Below are 22,220 nucleotides of genomic sequence, written 5' to 3'. Positions count from 1 at the left end.
ACTCCCTTATTTGCTTCCCTTGAGTTGTTCTCTCCTTTTGATGTGTATTTTTTTTTTTTTTCCCTTAAACTCGTGTGTATATGTGAATGTTGACGTCTTGTTTATAAAGTAAACTGAATGATTCTAAATTGAGCTTTTTTTACCTCCTAAGATAGGTTTGTTTACTTAAAAATAGAATTTTAAAAAGTATAAAATAAAATAAAAAGCCTATCTCTTTTTTGTTTTTCTATCAATTTAATGAATTCAATAATAAAAGAGCAAGAAAGAAGGTTTAGTTACACAAGTATGTTGTCAGATCCATGTTATTATCTTTCAGGTACCATAGCAACAATGGATTCAATGTATCCAGAGCAACAGAATAGACAACAAGATCTATTTATAAACATTCAAAGACCCCATCATCCTTACTATAATCAGCATGATGATTTGATATTCAATCATCGTCCAGTGTCACCTATATCCCCACCATTGACACTCAAGGAAGAAGTAGGGCATTTGGAAAAGAGACCAATTCGTTCAAGAGGACGTAGAGTATCCAGTATACCTGGACCTGGTACACGTATGTTTACTTGTAATGCGGATGGCTGTGGAAAAGTATTTAAACGCTCAGAGCATCTTAAGAGACACATAAGATCCATTCATACTCTTGAAAAACGTAATTAAATCATGTTCTTCTATGCTTTTATTCATTTTATTTTCTATAGCATTCGAATGCCCTTATCAAAATTGTCATAAGCGATTTTCAAGATCAGATAATTTAAATCAACATATTCGAATTCATCGCCATAATAAAGACAATAACAAAAAGACAGCAGCAACAGGAATATTAACACCAAAATGTAAACAAGATTATTTCAACTATTCAAATTTTATTTAACCTATGTTTTCTCATTAAATAAATTCATACACACACACACACGCACACACACATCACATACCATACTTACATATTACATATACGCTTATTATACCATCCCTCTTATGACAATAATAAACATCACTTTTTCTTTATGTTTCTTTTTAAATGTCTCCTCCCTTCTCCTTTCCTTTTATAGTATCTGTCAAATATGCTGTCAATGCTAAGCCATGTTTGTATATCAAAATGGACAGGTTTCTTTTTTTTTTTTTTTTTTTTTTTTTTTTTTTTTTTTTTTTTAAAAAAAATTTAAGGCAAAAAAAACTTTTTCGATCATTCAATAAAAACTATTCCACAAAAATAAAAAAACTTAATTTACTCGGCCTTACATTACCTGAATTACAGCAAGAATTAAGTACTGTGCGGAATGTTAAACCTTATACAGCTTTACAATTATGGCAGCACATCTATAAGCAAGGTCATGTCGATTTCACTCAAATGACCAATTTATCCAAAGATCTCCAGGCTGATCTGTCAGAAAAGTACACCATTTATTATGGCGATATCAAGTTGGACAAAATAGCCAAGGACCAAACACGCAAATTTCTTATTGGGTTCAATCGAGACCCAAGAGCTATTGTTGAAACCGTTATCATACCAGAACCCAAACGATCCACCCTTTGTGTTTCTTCTCAAATCGGATGCTCACTTAACTGCAGCTTTTGTCATACAGGCACGCAAAAATTAGAACGAAGCCTGACCGCAGCAGAAGGTTTTATTTGTATAAGTGCGATGGATGTGTAATACTCATCAGTTTATGTATAGTGGTTGGACAATACATGACAGCGGCGAAGCAATCCAATGACTTTCCAATAAGAGAAAAACGTGTGGTTTCAAATATGGTATTTATGGGCCAAGGTGAACCTCTTTATAACTGGAGGCAAATCAGTAAAGCCGTAAAAATATTGACGAATGAACAGGGGCTTAACTGGTCTAAACCCAAAATCACCATATCAACCTCAGGTGTTGTACCACTGATACCCAAGATTGCTACTGAATTGGGTGTCTCCTTGGCCATCTCACTTCATGCTACTAATAATGACTTGCGAAATGTGTTGGTGCCCTTGAATAAAATGTTTTCATTAGAAATGGTGCTGGACGCCTGTAAATTATATACTCAGAGTATGGGAAATAGAGGGAAAAGGATCACATTTGAGTAAGAAAGAGCAAGGAAGAAAGTGGGTTAAGTAACACGTTGCTTTGATAGATATGTCATGTTGAAGAATGTAAATGACTCATTATCAGAAGCAAGAACCATGGCTAAACTTTTAAAACAATTACCTGCTCATGTCAATCTAATGTAAATCACACTTGTACATGATAGCTCACCTTGAATATTCATTTATATATGTAGACCTTTTAATCCATGGCCAGGCAGTGAATATGAATCAACGCATATAGACCATATCGAAAGGTTTGCTAATATTGTATCATTAAATGGCATTCACTGTACTATTCGTCGACCCAGAGGGCAAGGTAAAAATAATAAAAATATAAAAAGTGATAGGCTCATCTATCTACCTGCAGATATCATGGCAGCTTGTGGTCAACTGAAAAGCTCTACATTGAACAAATCAAAAAAATAAGCTGATGTGATTGGCTAATGGCAAAATAAAAAATTTCACTATTTTTTTTTTCTTTTTTTTTTCTTAATCTTACACATAAAATATGTTTTCAACAAGTAAAATTAAATAATAAAGAACCTTCACTGGAATACTAAAGCTTTCTTGTAGATCAACAAGCTAATTCCACAGCACCAACGTTTGGCTTTGGTTCACAAGCAACTAATCCACAAGGTGCTTTTGGTTCACAAAATAATACTACTTTTGGCTTCGGTACCTCTCAATCTTCCTCTCAACCAAGCACTGCATTTGGTACTCAACAACAACCAACCAATGCTTTTGGTGCCTCTACACAACAAAACACAGGATTTGCTAGTAATACATCAGTTGGATTTGGGGGTACAAGCGGATTTGGTGCATCTAGCAATGCTACCGGTGGTTTTGGAAATGCTCAAAATAATAATACTACTACTACAGGAACTTTTGGAAGCAATATACAAAATACAACTGGATATGGAGGGTTTGGAAGCAATAACGCGTCATCTCAGCCAGGTTCAGCAACAATTGGATTTGGTGCTGCAACATCTCAACCTGCAACCAGCACTACATTGTCTAGCTTTGGCAGTACCTCTCAACCTGCTTCCAATAGTAACACATTCAATAGCTTTGGGAATACTTCCCAACCCGCCACTAATACCAGTACACTATTTGGAAGTACTTCTCAACCTGCGACCAGTAGTACTTCAACATTTGGAGGATTTGGAACATCTCAACCTGCTACCAGTAATGTCTCAACATTTGGTGGTTTTGGTAGTACTTCTCAACCTGCTTCGAGCACCACTACATTTGGTGGCTTCGGTAATACTTCGCAACCTGTGACCAGTAGTACTTCAACATTTGGAGGATTTGGAACATCTCAACCTGCTACTAGTAATGCCTCAGCATTTGGTGGTTTTGGTAGTACTTCTCAACCTGCTTCAAGCACCACCACATTTGGCGGATTTGGAACCACCAAGCCAACTACCAATGTTGCACCTTTTGGTGCTACTGCTACAACCAGCAACCAAACAGCAAATACAGTTCAGGGTAGTTTATTAGATTTAAAGAATTGTTTTCCAGAGACCAGTGGACCTCAATTTATCATTCGACCTGACGGCATCACACGTTCTACAGTGACACCCAATATTTTTATGTCTGAAGCAGAAGTGGCAGAGTGTAGCAGCAATCAAAATTTATCAGCCGTTCCTTCTACTGTCTCTTTACCTAAACCTAAAGAATTACCTCGTTTCTTGACATCCGGTTTGCTTTCGGTAAATAAATAAAGAAAACAACGCAATATGCATTATGTATAGAATGATTATGTGCTCATTACTCTTTAGCCTGGAAATGGAAAACGCAGAACAATAGACGAACTTGTAACCAAGAAGAATGACAGAGAAAAGAATGAACAAGAAGGGTAATGTATATATACGTGTATATTATATATTTATTAACTTTGTTCTATAGTCAAAATGTACCACAATATAAACCTGAACCAAAGACGCCTAAAGGAATCCTTGCTGAAAAAAATACAGATTCATATCAAGGTTTTTATAGAAACCTTAGAAAAGATGTGACTAGTGCATAAACCATTGTTATTCCCCTCTCTCTATATTGTTGTGAATATATTTAACAATTGCAACTTATGAAATACAATTAGATACGCAGACAAATTAAAAAAAAAGACATATAGCACATTTATAAAACACATCAAGAAAAGAAGTTTAATGTATCATTAAGTATTTGTGTACAAGTGCTGTTAAACTATTTTTTGAGCCTTTAATCATCTTATCATTGTTCCTTTTTCTCTGTTCTTTTACTGCTTAGGCAAAGTAAGCTCATAGTTTCTATTTCGATTTTTTACAACGAAATTAAACTAGTTGATTGAGAGTATTTTGCTCTATCCATGAACTTCCAAAAGTGTCCGAATTATATTGTCATTATTGCCTTCAGCACGACTGTTGTTATTAATAACCCTTCTTTTAATTCCATTCATTTTTAAGGCATGATATGTATCCTGTTTAAGTTTGATATAAAAATAACGGAGAAGAGATTAGATTAATTTGATGTTACCTTTACAGAAGGCTTTGATTCATTATATCAATTCAATCCAATCATACAAGAGATACCATTAAAATTAATTTTATGCAGTCCTTCAGCATTGATCTGTGATGTACTTTGGTTACTCAAGCTTCGTCTTTGTGAAAGTTAAATCGAATTGATCAAAAATTGGACTCAGTTGCGTATCTATTTTCTTTTGTAATATCAAAGCAAAGTTTAGTCTTTCACCCAGCATATACTGGAAGTGTGTGATTTTATCAACCATGTGTTTTAAACATGTCCAATGAAGAAAAAGAGAAAAGAATTGTATATTTGATTTGTGATATATAACTTTTAGAGTGATAGACTCACTATTTCTCATTTTTATTACATTATGAGACAGCCTTCTCCATTAGCCATTTTATCAGTAAATCGATCGAGCCAAGAGAGATCACCAGTACCTTTACCAAACTCAACAAAGAGACAGCCTGGATTCGGAATATTGGGTTGACAACTTACATTGTACTTTTTAACAAGTTCAATAATAGCTGGCTTTAATTTTGCAATTTGACCTATCACATACACTCTTTATTATAAAGTCCTTTTTTCTCACCATTATCGTTTCCTTACCAGGACTGTGAAGGCCTTTTCCAACAATAATAACTAAATTTTCTTCTCCTGAAGCTTGGCACCTTTGAATAGCTTCTTCTACCTTTTCACTTGCTTCAGTAACAAATAATCCATGCAAGTCAATCTCATTCGTAGGTCGTCCCTGATTTTTTTCTAAAACAAGTAAACATCTGCTTTCTCTCCCCTTTTTTTTTCGCTTATTTACTAGCATAAATATATTCAGCAGCCTGTCTATTATAATCTTTCATTCTTTGATCGTGCTTATGTCCTTCAATAGATAGCTCTTTGGCTTTTTTTTTTTGTGCTTTTAGTTAGCTTAATCTAAACATAATCATAAGTGTGTGTCACCTTCTCCTCCATCACCACGGTGATAAGCATCTTGACTTTGAGAGTACAGTTGATTCCTCTTCTCTGCTTCTATATGTGCTTTTTGACGTAAAGAAGAGTAATGTTCATCATCATCTACATCAGCAGAATGATGGTATGTAGTATGCTGTTCATAGTGCTGTTCATAGTGCTGCTCATAATGCTGTTGTTGATAATGATTTTGTTGATGGTTCTCCTGTTCTTGTTGTTTTTTTATGGTTTCATAAATTTTGATCCCTTCCTTGACAACCGTCTGTACTTTATCAATTGATTGAGAATTACCCATTTTATAATAAATAAATAAAAAAAACAAAGGATAAAAGGAAAAAAGGAAAAAAAAAAACGAAAAAATTTTAGTTTTAAAAAAAAGTTTTTTATTTTAATCTTCCATTTCATCGTCTGAAGAAGACTCCTTTGCTAATCTTTCAGCTTCTGATTTTAATTCATTTGGTACAAATTGATGCTTATATTTTGATTCTGCACAGATCCAACTTAATTCCAATTCAAATTCTTTATCTTTTACGTCATCATGGCAAGTATAAATACTACATTACATTGTTAAATAGACACAATCAACCAATGAATCATGATCTTACATTCTCGTAATTTCATTCACTGCTTCACGAACCGTCATATTTTCCAAATCCAACTTTTCAATTTCTGTCTTGGCAACTGATTTACCCTTTCCAACAGCACAACCACGGTATCCCTATCTCCTGTAAGTTTATGCCAAATTTCTCTAACACATCTACTTACCCAATAAACTCCAGAGGGTTCAATCATATATAAAGAAGGTTGCTCCTTCTCAGTCATTGTGGCAACGATTGTGCTTGTACCAAAAGGACGAACACTGGAATATAAAGTATAAGCAGAAACGTATTGTCCTAAACGATCAGCAATTGTCTTTTGAGGTTTTAGACTGACATGAAACCAAAAAGTAAAAAGCACTTTTTACCTTTCCTGGAATAGGTTGTCTATAAATATCTCTCCAAGCTTGAGCTTCATCACGAGCACGGTTAACGACATGTCTGCCATCGGCTAATAAACCTGCTGAAGCCTATATAAAATAATGAATCAATAAAATTCTCTTTTCTTTTTTGCTTTGAATTTTTCGTTTTACAATGCCAATATGAAGATCTGCACTTTGAATACGACGATTAGCTCCTTGAACAAGCAATTTTGATTGAATAAGTTTTTCAACTGCCAAAACAACACCATCCTTTACACGAAGACCAATAGCGGTTCTATTCAAAGAAAGAAAGAAATAAAGAAAAAAACTTTAGAAAAGAAAGATTGAGTGTATTATGACCACTTTACCCACTGTTGTCCACTGCTTTGTTTGCATATTCGACTTGAAAAACACGTCCATCAGGAGAGTAAGTAGAAACAGATAAATCATACTATGAATGATTTATTATAACAACATATTTGCAATACACAATTATAAACCTACTCCTGTGCCGATGGAAGTCATTTTATATTAAAAAAAACAAAGAAAAATAAAAAAGCATTAGGGCCGCGCGTACAATTGATTTAATGTGGTAAACTCCGAACTGAGGTGACATAATGTCTTTTGTGAACCTCAATAAAAGATCTTTTATGATAATATGTTCATGCGCCAAATGATTTCTCAAACAAACTGCAAACCCTGTCAGATATTCTTGAGGTGGACAGTTTTACTTTATTTTACTTTTGAAATTCCTCCTTGATGTTGCTGAACTGAATTGCAATTCAATTGAATAATCAATTGAAACTGGGAAGGAAAGAATTACTTTTTTTAACAGTTTCCCATCACGCTCTTTATTAAAGAAAAAAAAATAAAAGAGCATCGGATGCTTCATTGAAATACAATATATTTGATAACATGCATCAAAGTTGATTAATAATGGCTATGATAAGTTCATTATTGACTTAAAAAGACAGACGATCAATGATACCTCAATCTAGCGAATAGAATATAAGGTGGTATTTTTATAAGAATAAATGCGGGATCTTCCATCTTAATCGTATAGAGAAGCATACTTTTAATTTAATCTTTTTTACAGACTCAATATTATTGTTTTTAACTTTACAGCAATCAAATGAGCTGTACTAAGAAGTTTTTTTTTTCTTCTTTCAAAAAAGGCTTCTTAGGTTATTCTTACACAAACTTTAGTTTAAAGAAACGATGAAAAATTTGCTTGATTGAACAGATTTAATGGATTTGAAGAGGTTTATGTATGTGTAGTTGTTTATTTTTCCTTTTTAATTCAGCTTAGCCTGAAGATAGCTTAAGTAAAAGTTCATTTGAAGACAGCATCAGAATAGGATTTTCTTTTTGGACAGCAGCACAAGAGAGCGATATAAATGAATCTGAAAAAACAATTTTTTTGCCTCTTAGTATCTACCTTTGTTTACCACTCACTACATGAGCCATTTATGTATTGCATATTCACAAGCAAGGAGAACAAGTAAACTAAAGTTCTTTTTAGCCAATTTAGCAGACCATCAGATTTAATTAGCAACTTTATAAGAGACGACCATAAGACTTGTTAAGCATCTTTTTGAAAAATGAGATGATAACAGTAGATTATAAGGAATGAAACGATTGATTTACAGCGAATCAGCGTGAGAGTTAAGAGGCGAGCAATAAAAAAGCCAGAGCACCATTTTCATTTTGAATTATTTGATTAAGAGAAAACTTCCTTATTTGAATACCATATAGTATGAATTAACAAATGCTCAGCGACTCAAAAGAAATCACTTTGTTTACTGAGAATTAGCTTTAAAGAGGCTTATAAAGAAAAAACATTTGTCCCATCGATCAACTTGATGATATAGAATAGTAATACTATATATTTACAGACCTTAAAATATACTTATGTGTGTATTTTACTATCTTTTATTCCTTTTCAAAAGGATTTTTTCAAGTGATTCATTATTATTATACGGCAAATGAAAGAGCAAATTTATGCAGTTGAGTGACACAAACTATACATAAAAACAGCTGAACACATGAATTATTTTAAAAGAATCAATGCTCCTGAATAAATCCTCTTATTAAGTTTTTTCCGTTATACGCTACTTTTTAAAACATATATCTTTTTTAGCACATTATTTTTTTAATATTCAAATAATTAATACTCTTACTATCATAAAGAGTACTTGATTCACTTTTGATGTGAGATTTGGAAACTGCTTTATGACTTTGATCATATGAAATTAGCTTTTATTGTTGATGTTTTTTATTATCTTTATATTAAATGATATCAAGCCGATACATAAAAAATGAGTAAATTGACTGTGTGCTTGTGAGAAAGATCATTTGCTTATGTAGTTGCTTGTTATTTAATAAAACAAGTGACGCTGGTTGTTCTTTTTTATACATACATACATATACATATATAATTTATCTATTAAAATCAATAGTCCATATATATTATTATTATTGTTCACTATTAAAAAAGTAAACTTAACAAAGAATAATACAAAAAAGGTTTTAAGGTTCTTACGTAAAAATAAACAGATTGTTAGTTGCAGCAATAGCAATTGTATTTTCTCTTGGGTGCCATGAAGAGTGTAAAACCTTTTTACTGAAATCCATATTATCAATATTTGCAGCTGAGTTTCTTGCGATAGGCATCTTTTTCGTAGCACTAGCGTGTTTGGATCTAAAAGCATTTTTATCTGCTTGAAGTGTAATGTCCGTTTTACCTTCACGGTCATATAAATGGAATGTGTTACTATATGATCCTGTCATCACATGGCTAGAATAAAGTAAGTGACTGGCGATTTGTATGTAAAATAAACTACCTGTCATTACCACTAAAGGTACACTCAAATTTGTCAAATATATAATCATTTTCATACAAATCGCATAATCTTGATCTCAATTGATTGTGAATATTAATAGTTTGAATAGGCTTATTGTTCATATTAAGATCCCAAATCTTTACAGTAAGGTAATCTCTTGAAAGAATATATCGTCCATCATGACTAAAATTAATGTCAGAAACAGATGATATGATCTCAGAAAAGAAGGATCTGTGTACAGGATCTTCTACTTCTTCAAATACTATACGCATTCTATTAACCACTACTCCTACATTCCTATTGTAATTTACCTTTTGCTTGTCGATCACATAAAGCAGATTCTCTCATGTCACATAATTTGATAGTACCTTTACTGCTGCTATACATAAACATGCTACAGTGTTGAGGATGAAATTCAGCTGCTGTAATTACTTCTGTTAACTCTTCCATATTAGCTGGCTTAATATCCACAATGTCTAGTATACAGTTTAGTTTCCTTAATTATTCTTTGTTGTTATTTTCTCTTTACTAAAACTTTGATCAGAGACGTCTAAATTCCATAAATTAATTCTTAAATCATCAGCAGAAATATATGTTTCTCCATCCGAGTTAACAGATATAGAATTAATATGATAAGTATGAGCTAACTAATAATTAATAAAATATATTTCCACTTGAATAGCTTTAAATTACCATTAGCATAAACTTTTCTTGATACAGCAGCCACAATAGTATCATGATGGGTCAATTTTGGTAAACGAAGGGTATTAGTGGTAGCTGCAGCAGGTGTAGCACTATGCTCAGTTACCAACTTGAGAGTCTTATCAAATATCTTCCATAGCTTGATTGTTTTGTCTAACAAACCATTAATTTTCTATAATGGACGCGTGTGTATTGGAATAACTTACCATTGGTAGATAATAAAAAATGAGCTGAATTTTGTCTCTTACACCACTTGATCTTGTTGATCTTTTCTTCAATCTCCAAGCTCTTTAAATAATCAAACTCGGCTTTGTGAGACTGAAACTCTGTATAGAATCGATATTCGCAACTTTTTTTCTATATTAAAAGGTTGAGCTAAAGAGTCGGCTTATGCTCATGTCTAACTATTACGCTTTCATTCCTTTCAAACAAAACAATACGGCCTCCTTTATCTCCTGTTGCAAGGTAATCGCCTGTTTGATTAAACTCCACTGTTGAGATGATATCAGCTGCAAACGATGTTATTCAATCTATTTATTTTCGGTGTGTATGTATACACTTTGTTACCGTCTGTAATGTTATCTGAATCTCCTTTATCACCAAAGCATTGGGCAAATTTCCAATCGTGTTGTTCTTTTGACATTTACTTTTCTCTTTTATAACACAATTATTATATGTGTATGAATATACAGTGCGGCTGATAAATATTGTCGTTTTGAACATCAATTTGTCACTTTTTATAATACAAAATATACAGAAAAACGATAACAATTTTTGAGAATGACAATATTTATCGGCCGCACTGTATTGGATTTTGCTTTGAACTTCGCGGATTTTATTTTTTCATTTTTTTATTTTGCAGATGAATTTATAAACTTAGAGCATTGGCTCAAGGGCCAAGCATCCATCAAAAAAGGACTGGGAATGACTTATTCAATTTGCACAGTGTTGTTGAGTGACTTTCTTGGAAGCTTCAGTAACTCTAAGGCTGAGATTGTCATCAGCACTAAGGCAATCTCTTCGAATGTTGCCTTTGATCTTTGACCAAAACAACTCAATTAGGTTCAAAAAAGGCGAGTAAGGAGCAAGGCACAGCCCTATAATATCTTGATGCTATCAACTCTTGAATCTCATCAACTTTATGAATAGTAGCATTATCCTACACCCATACAGGTAAGAAATCAAAGATACTTTGCTATACATTTGCTTAATTCAAACTGTTGATAGCCTTGAATCACATAAAGTGATTAGATGCGGAAAAAATGTTTCCCCTAGGCCTTTTTTGAACCGACGAACTTACAGAGAGCATATAAAAAGCCATCAAGACGCAAGCGCTGGTCCTCTTTTATCAGAAATCTGTATCAAATATATTGATACTGTTATGGATAGCGTAAGATCGAGCAAGACTGCCATTAGAACATATTGTCTAACAAAATAACTTTATAGAGCACTCTTAATGAGTTTAAAAAGAATATCAGACTGTGGTGAAGAAGAAGAAGCAACGTTTGATTTTTTAGAAGCAGTTTTAAAAGCGATGTAAATATAACTTCATCGACTAAAACTATAACGGTCTAAACTTATCTTATTCATAGTCATGTATGCTACCTTGCCAAACAAGATTTGTGCGATGGAGAGAATACTTTTAATAGCTTGTTGCTATATCCCTTTTTGAATGTCGTCTGCTTTTTTGTTGCTGAGACTGTTGCTGAAAGCAACATTGAATTCAAAGTTGGTGAAGCTTTCTTGAAGTCAATGAGCAAGCAGTTGAAGAAATCCTCTGCAATCAATGACAGCTGTCAGTACAAGGCTGACGGTCTGAAAATATATTTGGACAAAGAAATTGAAGTTGCTCTTTTGGGGACATCGTCTCATTTTCGCAGTAATGACAAAGCAAAGCGCAGTTTTGATCATCACAAGGGTGCTTATGGTGCTCTTGCTATGATGAAAAACATTGCAGACGATTACTGTTTTGCAAACGCTGAGACTTTCAGTAAATTGAAAGTATTGTTTGTCCATGCTGCAGGTAAAAGAAAAACTTGAATCTTTTGTGTTGGTTTAGATACAGTTCACTTAGCTCATATTGTTTTAGATGACAAGGTGTTTCTTTGGAGTATTAACTTCATCAAAGAATGCTCGATGTTCGAGATGTGGGAAGAGAAGGCTCTTGAGATCAACCCGTCCCCTTCTGCTAAGTCTGTTTTCATTCCTGAGTGTATATCATTTTATCTGTACATGAAGGTATTGATTGTATTTGCTTTTGTTTTATATTACAATCTACTAACAGAGACCATATAAATGATAGGAGGAATTAAGCAAGACGGCTAGGTGTGTGCTTCAGCTCAAAAAAGAACATGAAGAAGCACTAAAAGAATGTAGGTTCAGAGCCACAAAGCCAAGCTCTTCCTTAAAATCAATAGTCAGGCCTTCCATCTTAAAGATGACAGAAGAAGAAGACAAGGCTGGAATGGCTTAACTTGGCCCTTTTTATTCAGCCCTCCTTCACCAGAGGCTTAATAAAACAACTTGTATTGTAGACGTACCTAAAGCAAGATTTTTCTTATTCTGTTGGTATTTTGAGCAATTAATCTATTTTTTTTTTTTACTTTATAAAGGGAAGATTTTTGTCAGAATTAATTATAGACCCGTACATAACATTAGAATCCCTTAACGTTCTTTAGTTGAGAGCTTAATAATTCGAGTTAATTCTTTTATTAAATTACATTCCTCATAAGGCGCGACATGTCGGCCGGTAGTGTAACATTTTGTAAGTTGCCGTGTAGGAGGGAGGGCAGTTTTCCAAATTAAAGCAGAATGATGATCTTGTTTTTGGCAATATCAAAACTGCATGTTTAAATCGCAATTTTGATGATTTTCTATAATATGATGTGATTTACTTGAGCAATACAGAGATATTAAAAGTGCTTTGTTCAATATGTTGTCATATATTATTTTTGAGAGTTAAACTGAAGCTTAAGAGTAGTATTAAGAGTGTTTTGCATTACTTTCGTTTTAGGTTGGAAAAAAGTAAATAATCAATGATATTTATATTTATTATATTCTTCAATGTTTTTGTTCAGAGTATTTGTTAAGGATACATAAGATTATAGTCACTTTATTTTAGTAAAAGGAATCAAATATGATCCTGAATAATATGCTGACATAACTTGGAATCATTTATAACATTATTCCCAACACAGATCAATAAAAGACTTTGATTAGATTTTTATATTAAGCTTTATTCATATTAACTTCACATAGTCAAATAATATGGCATGGTTGTAATATAGTTTATTGATGATATGAGCATGTTGAATAATGAATGACAATTACTTACCGGATCATCATTAAGTCATGTAAACTTTTATCCCAACTGAGATATTATTATTAGCCATAATATCCAATCACGGAACTAGAGGATTTTATATTCATCTGTACCGTCTCCTTAAATAGTCCTACATCCAGAGTTATCTGAAACCATCCCAATAGCATAATTGACAATACAAGCTAGGAACAGGTTAAACTAATAATTAGAAATAGTAATCATCTATTCTGTCAAATTGACCATAAATCTGTCCTAATTCTTTATCCGTGTCATGTCTATAAATACTCTCACTTTTTACATGTAGAATTTATCATATTCAATCTTAGTTATCTTAACTTAATAAAGAGATACCAAGTTCTAACAGTATTTCTTTATCTTCGTTGTTATACTACTTTTACCTAAAACCCCCTTTCCTAAACAGCCTGCACAGTCCCCAGACTTGAATCCAATTGAAAATATGTGGTCATTATTAAAGAGAAGGCTAAATGATTATGAAACAGCACCAAAAGGCATGAATGAATTATACGAACGAGTAACTAAAGTTTGGTATGACTTAATGAAGCCAGAAGAGTGTCAAAAGGTCATAGAAACACTGCCTAAGCGTATAAAACAATGTATCAAGAACAAAGGACGCTGGACTGACTATTAATATCAGATAAATAAACCATTTTGTTTTTTTTCAAAAGTGCCACAAAATTGTCCCAATGCACCGCTTGTTTTTTAGCTCCTCTATCTCCGTTGGCGCTGTTTTAATCTGAATTTGCGTCACATCTTTTGTTTATACATGACTTTGGCTATTGAATGATATACAACAAGGTGTACATTAGCTTAATAACTATGGTTCTACAAGCTCTATGTCATGTTTTGACATGTCAATAAGATAACAGTCTTATCAATCTAAGCTAAATCTTTACAAATGAGTCTGAATAAGAATAGATCCTGATAATTACCAACTGCCCTGAACAGCCAAGTTTCACTTTCATCTCAACAGTTGATTATTTACATCAGTTTATAAAATTTTTCTTATACATGTCAAATCATATCGATCGTAACTATCACTTGTCATTTAATCTCAGGTCTTGCTCAAACTAATATAAATAGCCTTGGAATCTTTCTTTAATAAAAGCATTCGACTTTAGAACTATTGTTCGGTCTCGTTAATTCTTCTTTGTTCATATTTTTATACTTAAAACACCTCATTTTTTTTAACGAATTCTGAACCCCTAATCACAAAAGCAATATGGTTAAAGAAAATCAATCTCTCAATACTTCCACTCATGGCGAAACTGATATGTTTGAAACAAACATAGAAGAGACATCAAAGGCTGTTGAAGATACTGAAATGGCTAATGTTGAAGAGACATCACCTCTTATAGCAGCAAGGCCTGTAACAAACGATGATAAGCCCATTGATGCTGTTATTGGTCTGAGGGTTACTTTAGAAGACCTTAGACAGCAAATCGCCCGTGCTGTTGTATCCGGTGCACCTCAAGAACATCTTACAAGGTTACAAGAGCAAGCAGTCAGCATTAAAAACTGCATCATGTTTTTAGATGAAGCTCAGGCTTTTTGTGTCTCACCTCCCGTACCTACAGGTGATATGATCCTTGGCTCGGGCAACAATACAAACACGTCGTACCCTCGCTCTGCTCATGTTATCCCACCTGACCTTCCAATCTGGCAATGGCAGGGTAATGTCTGGAAGAAGAAAGCAGATGTACATGACTCGGTAGAAGATCTGCTCGACACTTTTGCTCTTATCGTTGAATCAAATGGTCTACCTATAGATTCTAGCTGGTCTCGTTTGGTGCCTATCAAAATGAACAGGGATCAGCGATCATGGTTCAACGAAGTACTCAAAGGTCGTAACTTGGCTTGGTCTGAAGTAAGAAACATCATCGTCAAGACGTACGCTGCACAGGACGTAGCACAAGAGTTAGAGTATATGGACCAGCTCTTAACACTAAAAATGGCTTCAACGGAAACCATAGAAGCATTCACTGATCGATTCCAAAGAATCCGCAGGGCAGCCAAGTGGGACGATGACATCAGGACTGCCTCCATATACAAACGAGCTTTACCAGCATTTTTGCGTCAAGAGGTCTCTCGCGGCTAAATGAAAGATTTACCGTCCATCTCTTTGGAAGCCTATAGCGGCGCTAAAATTGAGCGTACAGACGTATGCTATACATCATTCGAAAGCCTGGGTCATCTATTTTTAGAAAATGTAACATTAACTTCCAAAAATGGTAATATGCGGGAAATAATTAGGAAAGAAAACAGGCGCTATAGGCCCTGATTTTTATAGTTATCAATGAAAAATTTCTATATTTATTTTAAGCACTTCGGAGTTTTTTTACGGGCGTACTAGGTGCTGAGGTATCATTTTCATCAGATTCGCTATCGGAATCGTCATCTGAGATAAAAATAAATGGCTCTTCATCGCCCTGATCACCAGTGGCATCTTCAAAGACGGTTGTGAGCAACGATACCAATGGACCTTGGTCGGCAATGCCTGCTCTGGTGAACGACACTTGCGAAAAGCAAGCAAGCATTGCCTTCCAGTGATTGCCAGCATGTTTTCTTCGCCAGATGAATTCCACTAATTTCCATGGCATCATCGATGCTGTGCGATGACGGCTGGTCACTCCTCGTTTGATACCATTCCAAGTACCTAATAGCAGGTTGTTAGCATTGTTTAAGAATTCTATGATCTACACAAGTATGTACCTTCTATTGTGTTAGTGCAGGCACCTGTCTTTGGATCGCGAAATGCTTTGGAGTGATTGACCGTTTGAACAACTAAATTTCGGCTTGGATCGCTGTCAATCCCCTTATGGCCTTTCCAGTAGTCTACCATGACAAGTGAGCCTGTAAACAAGGGTTAGGTGCACTGATCATCAAGTATATACATATTTCAAATGTTACCATCCTTAGCAAAAGTATCGATTATGAGCTTCAAGGTATTTTGGTTGCGGTTAGGTGCCGTCAGCAAGAACACCTTACGTTCGGGCGTGCGCTCTACACCTCCAACAACCCAAACACCGTCTACCCTCTTTCCCTTATTGTACTTCCTTTTACCAAATTTGCTCTCATCTATTTCAACAACAATTGACTGTCCATTACTGCCAACCCCACCTAAGTATGACTAATTAATTACATACTCTGATATCAACAAAGCATCACGTACCAACTTGAACATCTTCAATTCGAAGATCTGCCTCCATTACTTGATAGATATCTTTGACAATGCTGCGGACAGTTGGCAGGCTAAGTCCAGTCATGGTAGATATTGTTCCGTTTGGAACTTGCAGCAGAAAGAGATACACTACTAACAGTGTTTGATGGATAATTGACTTGCGACCTTGAAAGAAGGATCCATCCAGGTAAGAAATACGGCTACGACCGCACGCACAGGTGGTTGAGCCGCATCGCCAAAAGAATCCATCCCTGCTGGACTGGTTCAAGCGCATTTCGGAGCCTTCCTTGCACTTGCGCGATGAAAAAAAGGCACCGTTCTCCTTCAAGTAACTTTTACCAGTTGCCTTTAGTTATTTTCCCTCCCACTTAAAAAATAAACTTACTTCAATGTACATTCAGCCGTCATAGTTCTTTCAGCGATGTATGCAAGAGTTGGCATGTTGTTAGCAGCGTTAGAAGACATTGGAGATTGATAAAACTGATAAAAAGATGAAGGAAAGAAAAAAAAACAGAAATAACAGGCCTTTTTATATTTTTTTTACATGTTTTGTTATCTGTCCGAAATCAGCCGATAGATAGGCAGCATCTCCGCAACGAGAATTCGTTTTACCATACAGAACCGATAAAAGTTTTCCGAAAACTTTTGATATTTCCAAAAAAAAAATAAGTTACTTAGACCCAAAAATAATGCAAAAAGTAGACTATGTTTGCTGAGCGTCCACCGGGAATCGAACCAACGCCTTTAGAATGAGAAGCCATTAGCAAAACCCAATAACCACAAATGTTGATTTGCCGATTCTCGTTTCGCAATCCTTTTTGTCATACAATTTTTGGTTTTTGGAGCTGTTTTTCTCGACCTGCAGAAGTCGTATCTCGGCCCGGACTTTTTTAATGACCTTCTACTTGTCATCCCTCTTGAGTGAAGTAATGAACAAGGAAGAAAAAATGACTGTTCTTAGTAGATCTCGCAATTGGCCAATTTTGGCTTAATAAACTCCGCTTAAAAATGATGTAATCGTGTTCTGTGACCCCAATTACCATATTAAGCATACCAAACTCCGCGTTCGGAGTTTGTATATATATTTATAGTAGATGGACGGTAAATCTTTCATAGATCCAAAAAACAGAAATACTGTTCAATTTCTTCATTTTTTTCGCACCTAAATCTTTTTTCAAATTTCAAAAAGGTGCAATACAGCAAGATATAATGGTTTCTCATAAAAAATTATAAAACCTACGAATCTATGAATGTTAGGTCTGTTAAAATTCTTCGTCAAAGCTACTACATTATTTGTAGTGGCGAACTCAAGTCAAGTTTACTCCACCAATGGCCAGTATCTTGTTACAGGTGTCGTGCTTGAGAGAGGGCCAACCAATAGTAGTTTGTTATAAATGTTTTAATAAAAGATATTTGAACTTGAAAGATAATGTTTATTTTCTTAAAATAATAACGAGTATTTATATGTTTTCATAATGGTCTGATGACTTCCTAAAATAATCATATTGCTGCGGTTCATTGCTGCGGTTCATTGCTGCGGTTCATTGCTGCGGTTAAGTTGTCATGGTTACTTGTACAACGGTCTCTGTTCTTTGTCAATGAGCGCGTGATATTCTTTGAGCCATGTACAAGACGCAACTTCAAGACATTTAATGGCGCTTTCCTTTTTAAGGTTCCAGAAGATCTTTGGCGTGGAGTTGGAACAAATCTACGTTTTGCTACGACATCACTCCCCTCCAAGACTGTTGATCGTCTCTGATCAACTTGAGCAGCGGTGGACGGAGATGGAGTAACCTTGGGGTTAGCTTCGGGAAGTGTAGAAACACCATTTTGGGAACGCCAGACAGCACGAGAAACTGTAGGATTGTACCAAGGTTCAGCAACAGATTCGGCTTTGACTTCTTTTAATCGATCAACATGAACCCAAGACGGGTAAGGTTCACCTCCAATGGTGGTCAGCTTGTATATATTCGTTGTGTCATTCTTGCCAGTTATAATGTAAGGACCCATCCAGTTATATTCCAAACCATACTTTTGTTCGTTTCTTAACAGAACATGATCTCCTACTTCAAAATCTACTTTGGTAATTGCGGCATCCCATTTAAGTTTGTCGGCCTCAGATACAACACGCATTCTTTGTTCAGCAGCAGCTCTTTCTTGTCCCAGATCTTCCAATTCTCTAGCAGTATGTTCAGCAATTGTACGAGGGTCATTTGCTATAGACCCCTCTAAATAAGGTTTTAAATCATCACCTGGTATAACAGGTTCACGTCCATAGACTAAATAGAATGGAGAATAGCCAGCAGAGCGATGTTTACGTATACGGGCTGCAAAGAGGGCAGTGTCTACAAATTGATCCCATATATGTATAGCACCATGTACATACTTTCGTAACATTGTTTTCAATATGCCGTTTAGCCTTTCGCATTTGCCATTTGATCGAGGGTGGAAAGCAGAGGTCATGCGGTGAGTGGTATTGAGTCGCTCACAATAGCTTTTGACTAATTTTGATAAAAAGTTGGCACCGCGATCTGTTACAATTTCAGCCGGACAGCCAAACTTCATTACAATTTCTTCATATATAAAGTCTGCTACAGCTTCAGCAGTAGCCTCAGGAAGGGCACGAGCAATCGGCCAGTTTGTTGTATAGTGTCATGTTTTGACATGTCAATAAGATAACAGTCTTATCATTCTAAGCTAAATCTTTACAAATGAGTTTGAATAAGAATAGATCCTGATAATTACCAACTGCCCTGAACAGCCAAGTTTCACTTTCATCTCAACAGTTGATTATTTACATCAGTTTATAAAATTTTTCTTATACATGTCAAATCATATCGGTCGTAACTACACTACCTCAAAAAATTGTTCATTTTGAACCGCCTTTTACACATTTCGTACTGAATCTGCTTCGCATAATCCCCAATCAGCGCTCAGCACAAACCATTATGAAACACTGCTTCTCAGCTATTTACTACACTGTAAGCATATCACGTGCTATGCGTAAATGCTGGAAAATATCCAATCAAAAATCAAAATCAAAATGAACAATTTTTTGGGTTTTTGTCGACATTTTTCATTTTATTAGCTAATAATTAATCTCACCGCCCTTTTCTTTTAAAACAAGTTGTAGTCTTTGCGGCATGCTGCATACGAACTGCTCGCAGTATTCCTTTGTAATTTCATTGTACCAAATATCTGCAACCCGTTCAAATAGTTCTTTCATACTTAAGAGTGCAGTTTCATAAGCATACAGCCGGACTTTTAAGTAATTCCATAAATTCTCTATAGGATTTAAGTCGGGTGAATATGCTGTCCAATCCAGTAGCTGCACCTTGTTATCTACGAACCATTTTTGTGTTAGTCTAGATGTATGCTTTGGATTGTTATCATGTTGAAATATAATGTCATCCTTTGACATATCGTATTCTTCTAATGAAGAGAGCATATCCTCCGTCATAATATTGCAATACAGCTCTGAATCTAAACCTCCGAGCACTTGAGTGATATATCCAACTCCGTTTGCTGTCAAACAGCTCCAAAGTAGTATACTACCGCCTCCATGCTCATAAGTTTGGTTGGCGTTGTGATCCTGCAGAGGCCTTCCTTCTTGTACTCAAGTCCATTGTTTACCATCTGAACCCAAGCGATTGATTTTTGTTTCGTCGCTAAAGACTACTCCTTTCCAGGCTTCCTCTATCCAACCTATATGCTTCTTGGCAAACTGAAGGAGCGCCTTTTGGGAAGAATGCGTTAAAGGAAGAGCTGTTGGTTTTCGTCGAAATTGAAATTTGGAGCTTTTAAGAAGGTTTCGCACGGTCTGGCTGCAAATATCCGAACCTAAGCCACTTAAGTCTCTGGCAGCGTGCTCTCCGGTCTTGTACACACCAGCATTGAACCTGCGCAATACAAGGCGCGCGTCGTATATGTTAAGTTTCTTGGGTTGACCTGCTTGCAATACGGAGTGATGGTCTACTTCTTTCGCAATGTTCGAAATAGACCCTTTAGAAACATGTAACTCGTTGCTGGTAACATCGTACGACTTTCCTCTTCTTAAAGCAGAAATAATTGCATTTCGTTGGGTTTCTGAAATTTCGCAATTTACCATTACTTGAAATGTCGAGATGGAGCAATGAGAGATTACAATGGGAAAGCAAAAAAAAACCAAAATCGACCAGGGCTGCCTTGGAATAGCAGAAGTAGTCACGGGTAAAAATTATGATAGCAGTCACGAGTTAGTCCTATGTTATTTGGGAACATAGGCGTAAATTTAGTTCATATTCAAAAAAACCCAAAAAATTGTTCATTTTGATTTTGATTTTTGATTGGATATTTTCCAGCATTTACGCATAGCACGTGATATGCTTACAGTGTAGTAAATAGCTGAGAAGCAGTGTTTCATAATGGTTTGTGCTGAGCGCTGATTGGGGATTATGCGAAGCAGATTCAGTACGAAATGTGTAAAAGGCGGTTCAAAATGAACAATTTTTTGAGGTAGTGTATCTCTTGTCATTTAATCTCAGGTCTTGCTCAAACTAATATAAATAGCCTTGGAATCTTTCTTTAATAAAAGTATTCGACTTTAGAACTATTGTTCGGTCTCGTTAATTCTTCTTTTTCATATTTTAAATACTTAAAAACACTTCATTTTTTTTAACGAATTCTGAACTCCAAATCCCAAATACAAATATGGTTAAAGAAGATCAAACCTCTGAATTGTCTTGCCACAGTGACAATAATTTGATGACAAAGCAAGTAGAAGATTCAAAAGCTAGTGAAGATGTGGAAATGGCTAGTGAACAAGAAGATCTTTCTACTCCCCTCCTAGGTATTCAAGTTGAAGACCCTTCTGTTGACGCTGTCATGAGTCTTAGGGTAACACTGGAGAGCCTTAGACAACAAATAGCTCGTGCTGTTGTGGCTGGCGCCACACAAGAAGATTTGCTGAAATTGCAGGAACGAGCAGTAAATATCCAAAACTGCATCAAGTTCCTTGATGAAGCCCAAGTATTTTGCGTCCCTCCTTCCCCACCTGTTAGCGATCCAACCCTTAGTTCTGGTCCCTCAAACAGAAACTCTCATTCTCGCTTGGATCACCTTATCCCTTCGGATCTCCCAGTATGGCAGTGGCGGGGTAACGTCTGGAGAAAGGATGCAGATATACATGACTCAGTAGAGGACTTACTCGATACGTTTTCTCTAATCATCGAATCTAATGGCTTATCTGTTGATGCTAGCTGGTCCCGTCTAGTTCCCATCAAAATGAACAGGGATCAACGTTCGTGGTTCAATGAGGTATTGAAAGGTCGCAGCTTGACTTGGTCTGAGGTCCGTAAGATAATAATCAAGACTTATGCGGCACAAGACGTAGCCCAGGAACTGGAGCACATGGACCAGCTCTTATCGCTCAAGATGGTGTCAACGGAATCGATCGAAGCATTCACAGATCGCTTTCAAAGAATCCGCAGAGCTGCCAAGTGGGATGATGACATCAAGACAGCATCCATCTACAAACGTGCTTTGCCTAACTTTTTACGTCAGGAGGTCTCTCTCTCCTTTCTCACCATTTTCCTTGGTACCAGTCAGAAGATGACGGCTTTTATGCTGTGTGGAGTGACATGCCCACCTACTGTCGCTACTGTCATGCTGAAG

General features: G+C 35.5%; 13 protein-coding genes across 13 annotated transcripts; 7 read left to right on the top strand and 6 right to left on the bottom strand.

Moving 5' to 3' along the window:
- Positions 1–330: 330 nt before the first annotated feature.
- RO3G_17178 (uncharacterized protein) lies at positions 331–877 on the top strand (the record flags this gene model as incomplete). Its single annotated transcript, XM_067671762.1, has 2 exons — positions 331–655; positions 705–877. 2 exons carry the CDS (start codon positions 331–333, stop codon positions 875–877), a joined length of 498 nt encoding a protein of 165 aa, XP_067527703.1.
- A 477-nt stretch (positions 878–1,354) lies between these two features.
- Positions 1,355–2,279, top strand: RO3G_17177 (cfr family radical SAM enzyme; the record flags this gene model as incomplete). Its single annotated transcript, XM_067671761.1, has 4 exons — positions 1,355–1,628; positions 1,682–2,072; positions 2,124–2,142; positions 2,271–2,279. 4 exons carry the CDS (start codon positions 1,355–1,357, stop codon positions 2,277–2,279), a joined length of 693 nt encoding a protein of 230 aa, XP_067527702.1.
- Positions 2,280–2,584: 305 nt separating this feature from the next.
- Positions 2,585–4,105, top strand: RO3G_17176 (uncharacterized protein; the record flags this gene model as incomplete). The annotated part of the gene is made up of 4 exons (XM_067671760.1): positions 2,585–2,597; positions 2,650–3,788; positions 3,858–3,934; positions 3,985–4,105. The coding sequence occupies 4 exons, from the start codon at positions 2,585–2,587 to the stop codon at positions 4,103–4,105; spliced, it is 1,350 nt and encodes a 449-aa protein (XP_067527701.1).
- An 839-nt stretch (positions 4,106–4,944) lies between these two features.
- On the bottom strand, positions 4,945–5,839 carry RO3G_17175 (uncharacterized protein; the record flags this gene model as incomplete). The annotated part of the gene is made up of 4 exons (XM_067671759.1): positions 4,945–5,129; positions 5,188–5,340; positions 5,393–5,476; positions 5,536–5,839. The coding sequence occupies 4 exons, from the start codon at positions 5,837–5,839 to the stop codon at positions 4,945–4,947; spliced, it is 726 nt and encodes a 241-aa protein (XP_067527700.1).
- Positions 5,840–6,145: 306 nt separating this feature from the next.
- RO3G_17174 (uncharacterized protein) lies at positions 6,146–7,027 on the bottom strand (the record flags this gene model as incomplete). The annotated part of the gene is made up of 6 exons (XM_067671758.1): positions 6,146–6,262; positions 6,310–6,456; positions 6,509–6,610; positions 6,674–6,797; positions 6,871–6,953; positions 7,007–7,027. 6 exons carry the CDS (start codon positions 7,025–7,027, stop codon positions 6,146–6,148), a joined length of 594 nt encoding a protein of 197 aa, XP_067527699.1.
- A 1,914-nt stretch (positions 7,028–8,941) lies between these two features.
- RO3G_17173 (protein phosphatase PP2A regulatory subunit B) lies at positions 8,942–10,690 on the bottom strand (the record flags this gene model as incomplete). Its single annotated transcript, XM_067671757.1, has 9 exons — positions 8,942–8,945; positions 9,045–9,299; positions 9,346–9,607; positions 9,657–9,821; positions 9,875–9,988; positions 10,039–10,200; positions 10,254–10,404; positions 10,459–10,556; positions 10,615–10,690. The coding sequence occupies 9 exons, from the start codon at positions 10,688–10,690 to the stop codon at positions 8,942–8,944; spliced, it is 1,287 nt and encodes a 428-aa protein (XP_067527698.1).
- Positions 10,691–11,503: 813 nt separating this feature from the next.
- Positions 11,504–12,561, top strand: RO3G_17172 (uncharacterized protein; the record flags this gene model as incomplete). The annotated part of the gene is made up of 4 exons (XM_067671756.1): positions 11,504–11,583; positions 11,640–12,070; positions 12,137–12,285; positions 12,424–12,561. 4 exons carry the CDS (start codon positions 11,504–11,506, stop codon positions 12,559–12,561), a joined length of 798 nt encoding a protein of 265 aa, XP_067527697.1.
- A 1,265-nt stretch (positions 12,562–13,826) lies between these two features.
- RO3G_17171 (uncharacterized protein) lies at positions 13,827–14,018 on the top strand (the record flags this gene model as incomplete). Its single annotated transcript, XM_067671755.1, has 2 exons — positions 13,827–13,901; positions 13,992–14,018. The coding sequence occupies 2 exons, from the start codon at positions 13,827–13,829 to the stop codon at positions 14,016–14,018; spliced, it is 102 nt and encodes a 33-aa protein (XP_067527696.1).
- A 591-nt stretch (positions 14,019–14,609) lies between these two features.
- Positions 14,610–15,485, top strand: RO3G_17170 (uncharacterized protein; the record flags this gene model as incomplete). Its single annotated transcript, XM_067671754.1, has 1 exon — positions 14,610–15,485. One exon carries the CDS (start codon positions 14,610–14,612, stop codon positions 15,483–15,485), a length of 876 nt encoding a protein of 291 aa, XP_067527695.1.
- Positions 15,486–16,286: 801 nt separating this feature from the next.
- Positions 16,287–17,033, bottom strand: RO3G_17169 (uncharacterized protein; the record flags this gene model as incomplete). The annotated part of the gene is made up of 3 exons (XM_067671753.1): positions 16,287–16,507; positions 16,560–16,768; positions 16,954–17,033. The coding sequence occupies 3 exons, from the start codon at positions 17,031–17,033 to the stop codon at positions 16,287–16,289; spliced, it is 510 nt and encodes a 169-aa protein (XP_067527694.1).
- A 1,050-nt stretch (positions 17,034–18,083) lies between these two features.
- RO3G_17168 (uncharacterized protein) lies at positions 18,084–19,133 on the bottom strand (the record flags this gene model as incomplete). Its single annotated transcript, XM_067671752.1, has 1 exon — positions 18,084–19,133. One exon carries the CDS (start codon positions 19,131–19,133, stop codon positions 18,084–18,086), a length of 1,050 nt encoding a protein of 349 aa, XP_067527693.1.
- Positions 19,134–19,656: 523 nt separating this feature from the next.
- Positions 19,657–20,028, bottom strand: RO3G_17167 (uncharacterized protein; the record flags this gene model as incomplete). The annotated part of the gene is made up of 1 exon (XM_067671751.1): positions 19,657–20,028. One exon carries the CDS (start codon positions 20,026–20,028, stop codon positions 19,657–19,659), a length of 372 nt encoding a protein of 123 aa, XP_067527692.1.
- A 1,229-nt stretch (positions 20,029–21,257) lies between these two features.
- On the top strand, positions 21,258–21,819 carry RO3G_17166 (uncharacterized protein; the record flags this gene model as incomplete). The annotated part of the gene is made up of 2 exons (XM_067671750.1): positions 21,258–21,702; positions 21,806–21,819. 2 exons carry the CDS (start codon positions 21,258–21,260, stop codon positions 21,817–21,819), a joined length of 459 nt encoding a protein of 152 aa, XP_067527691.1.
- Positions 21,820–22,220: the final 401 nt, after the last annotated feature.

The sequence above is a fragment of the Rhizopus delemar genome, genomic scaffold (genome assembly GCF_000149305.1).
Source record: "Rhizopus delemar RA 99-880 supercont3.27 genomic scaffold, whole genome shotgun sequence".
Classification (NCBI taxonomy): Eukaryota; Fungi; Mucoromycota; class Mucoromycetes; order Mucorales; family Rhizopodaceae; genus Rhizopus; species Rhizopus delemar.
The sequence above is the reverse complement of the archived record's forward strand: the minus strand, read 5'-3'. Positions and strand labels throughout refer to the sequence as shown.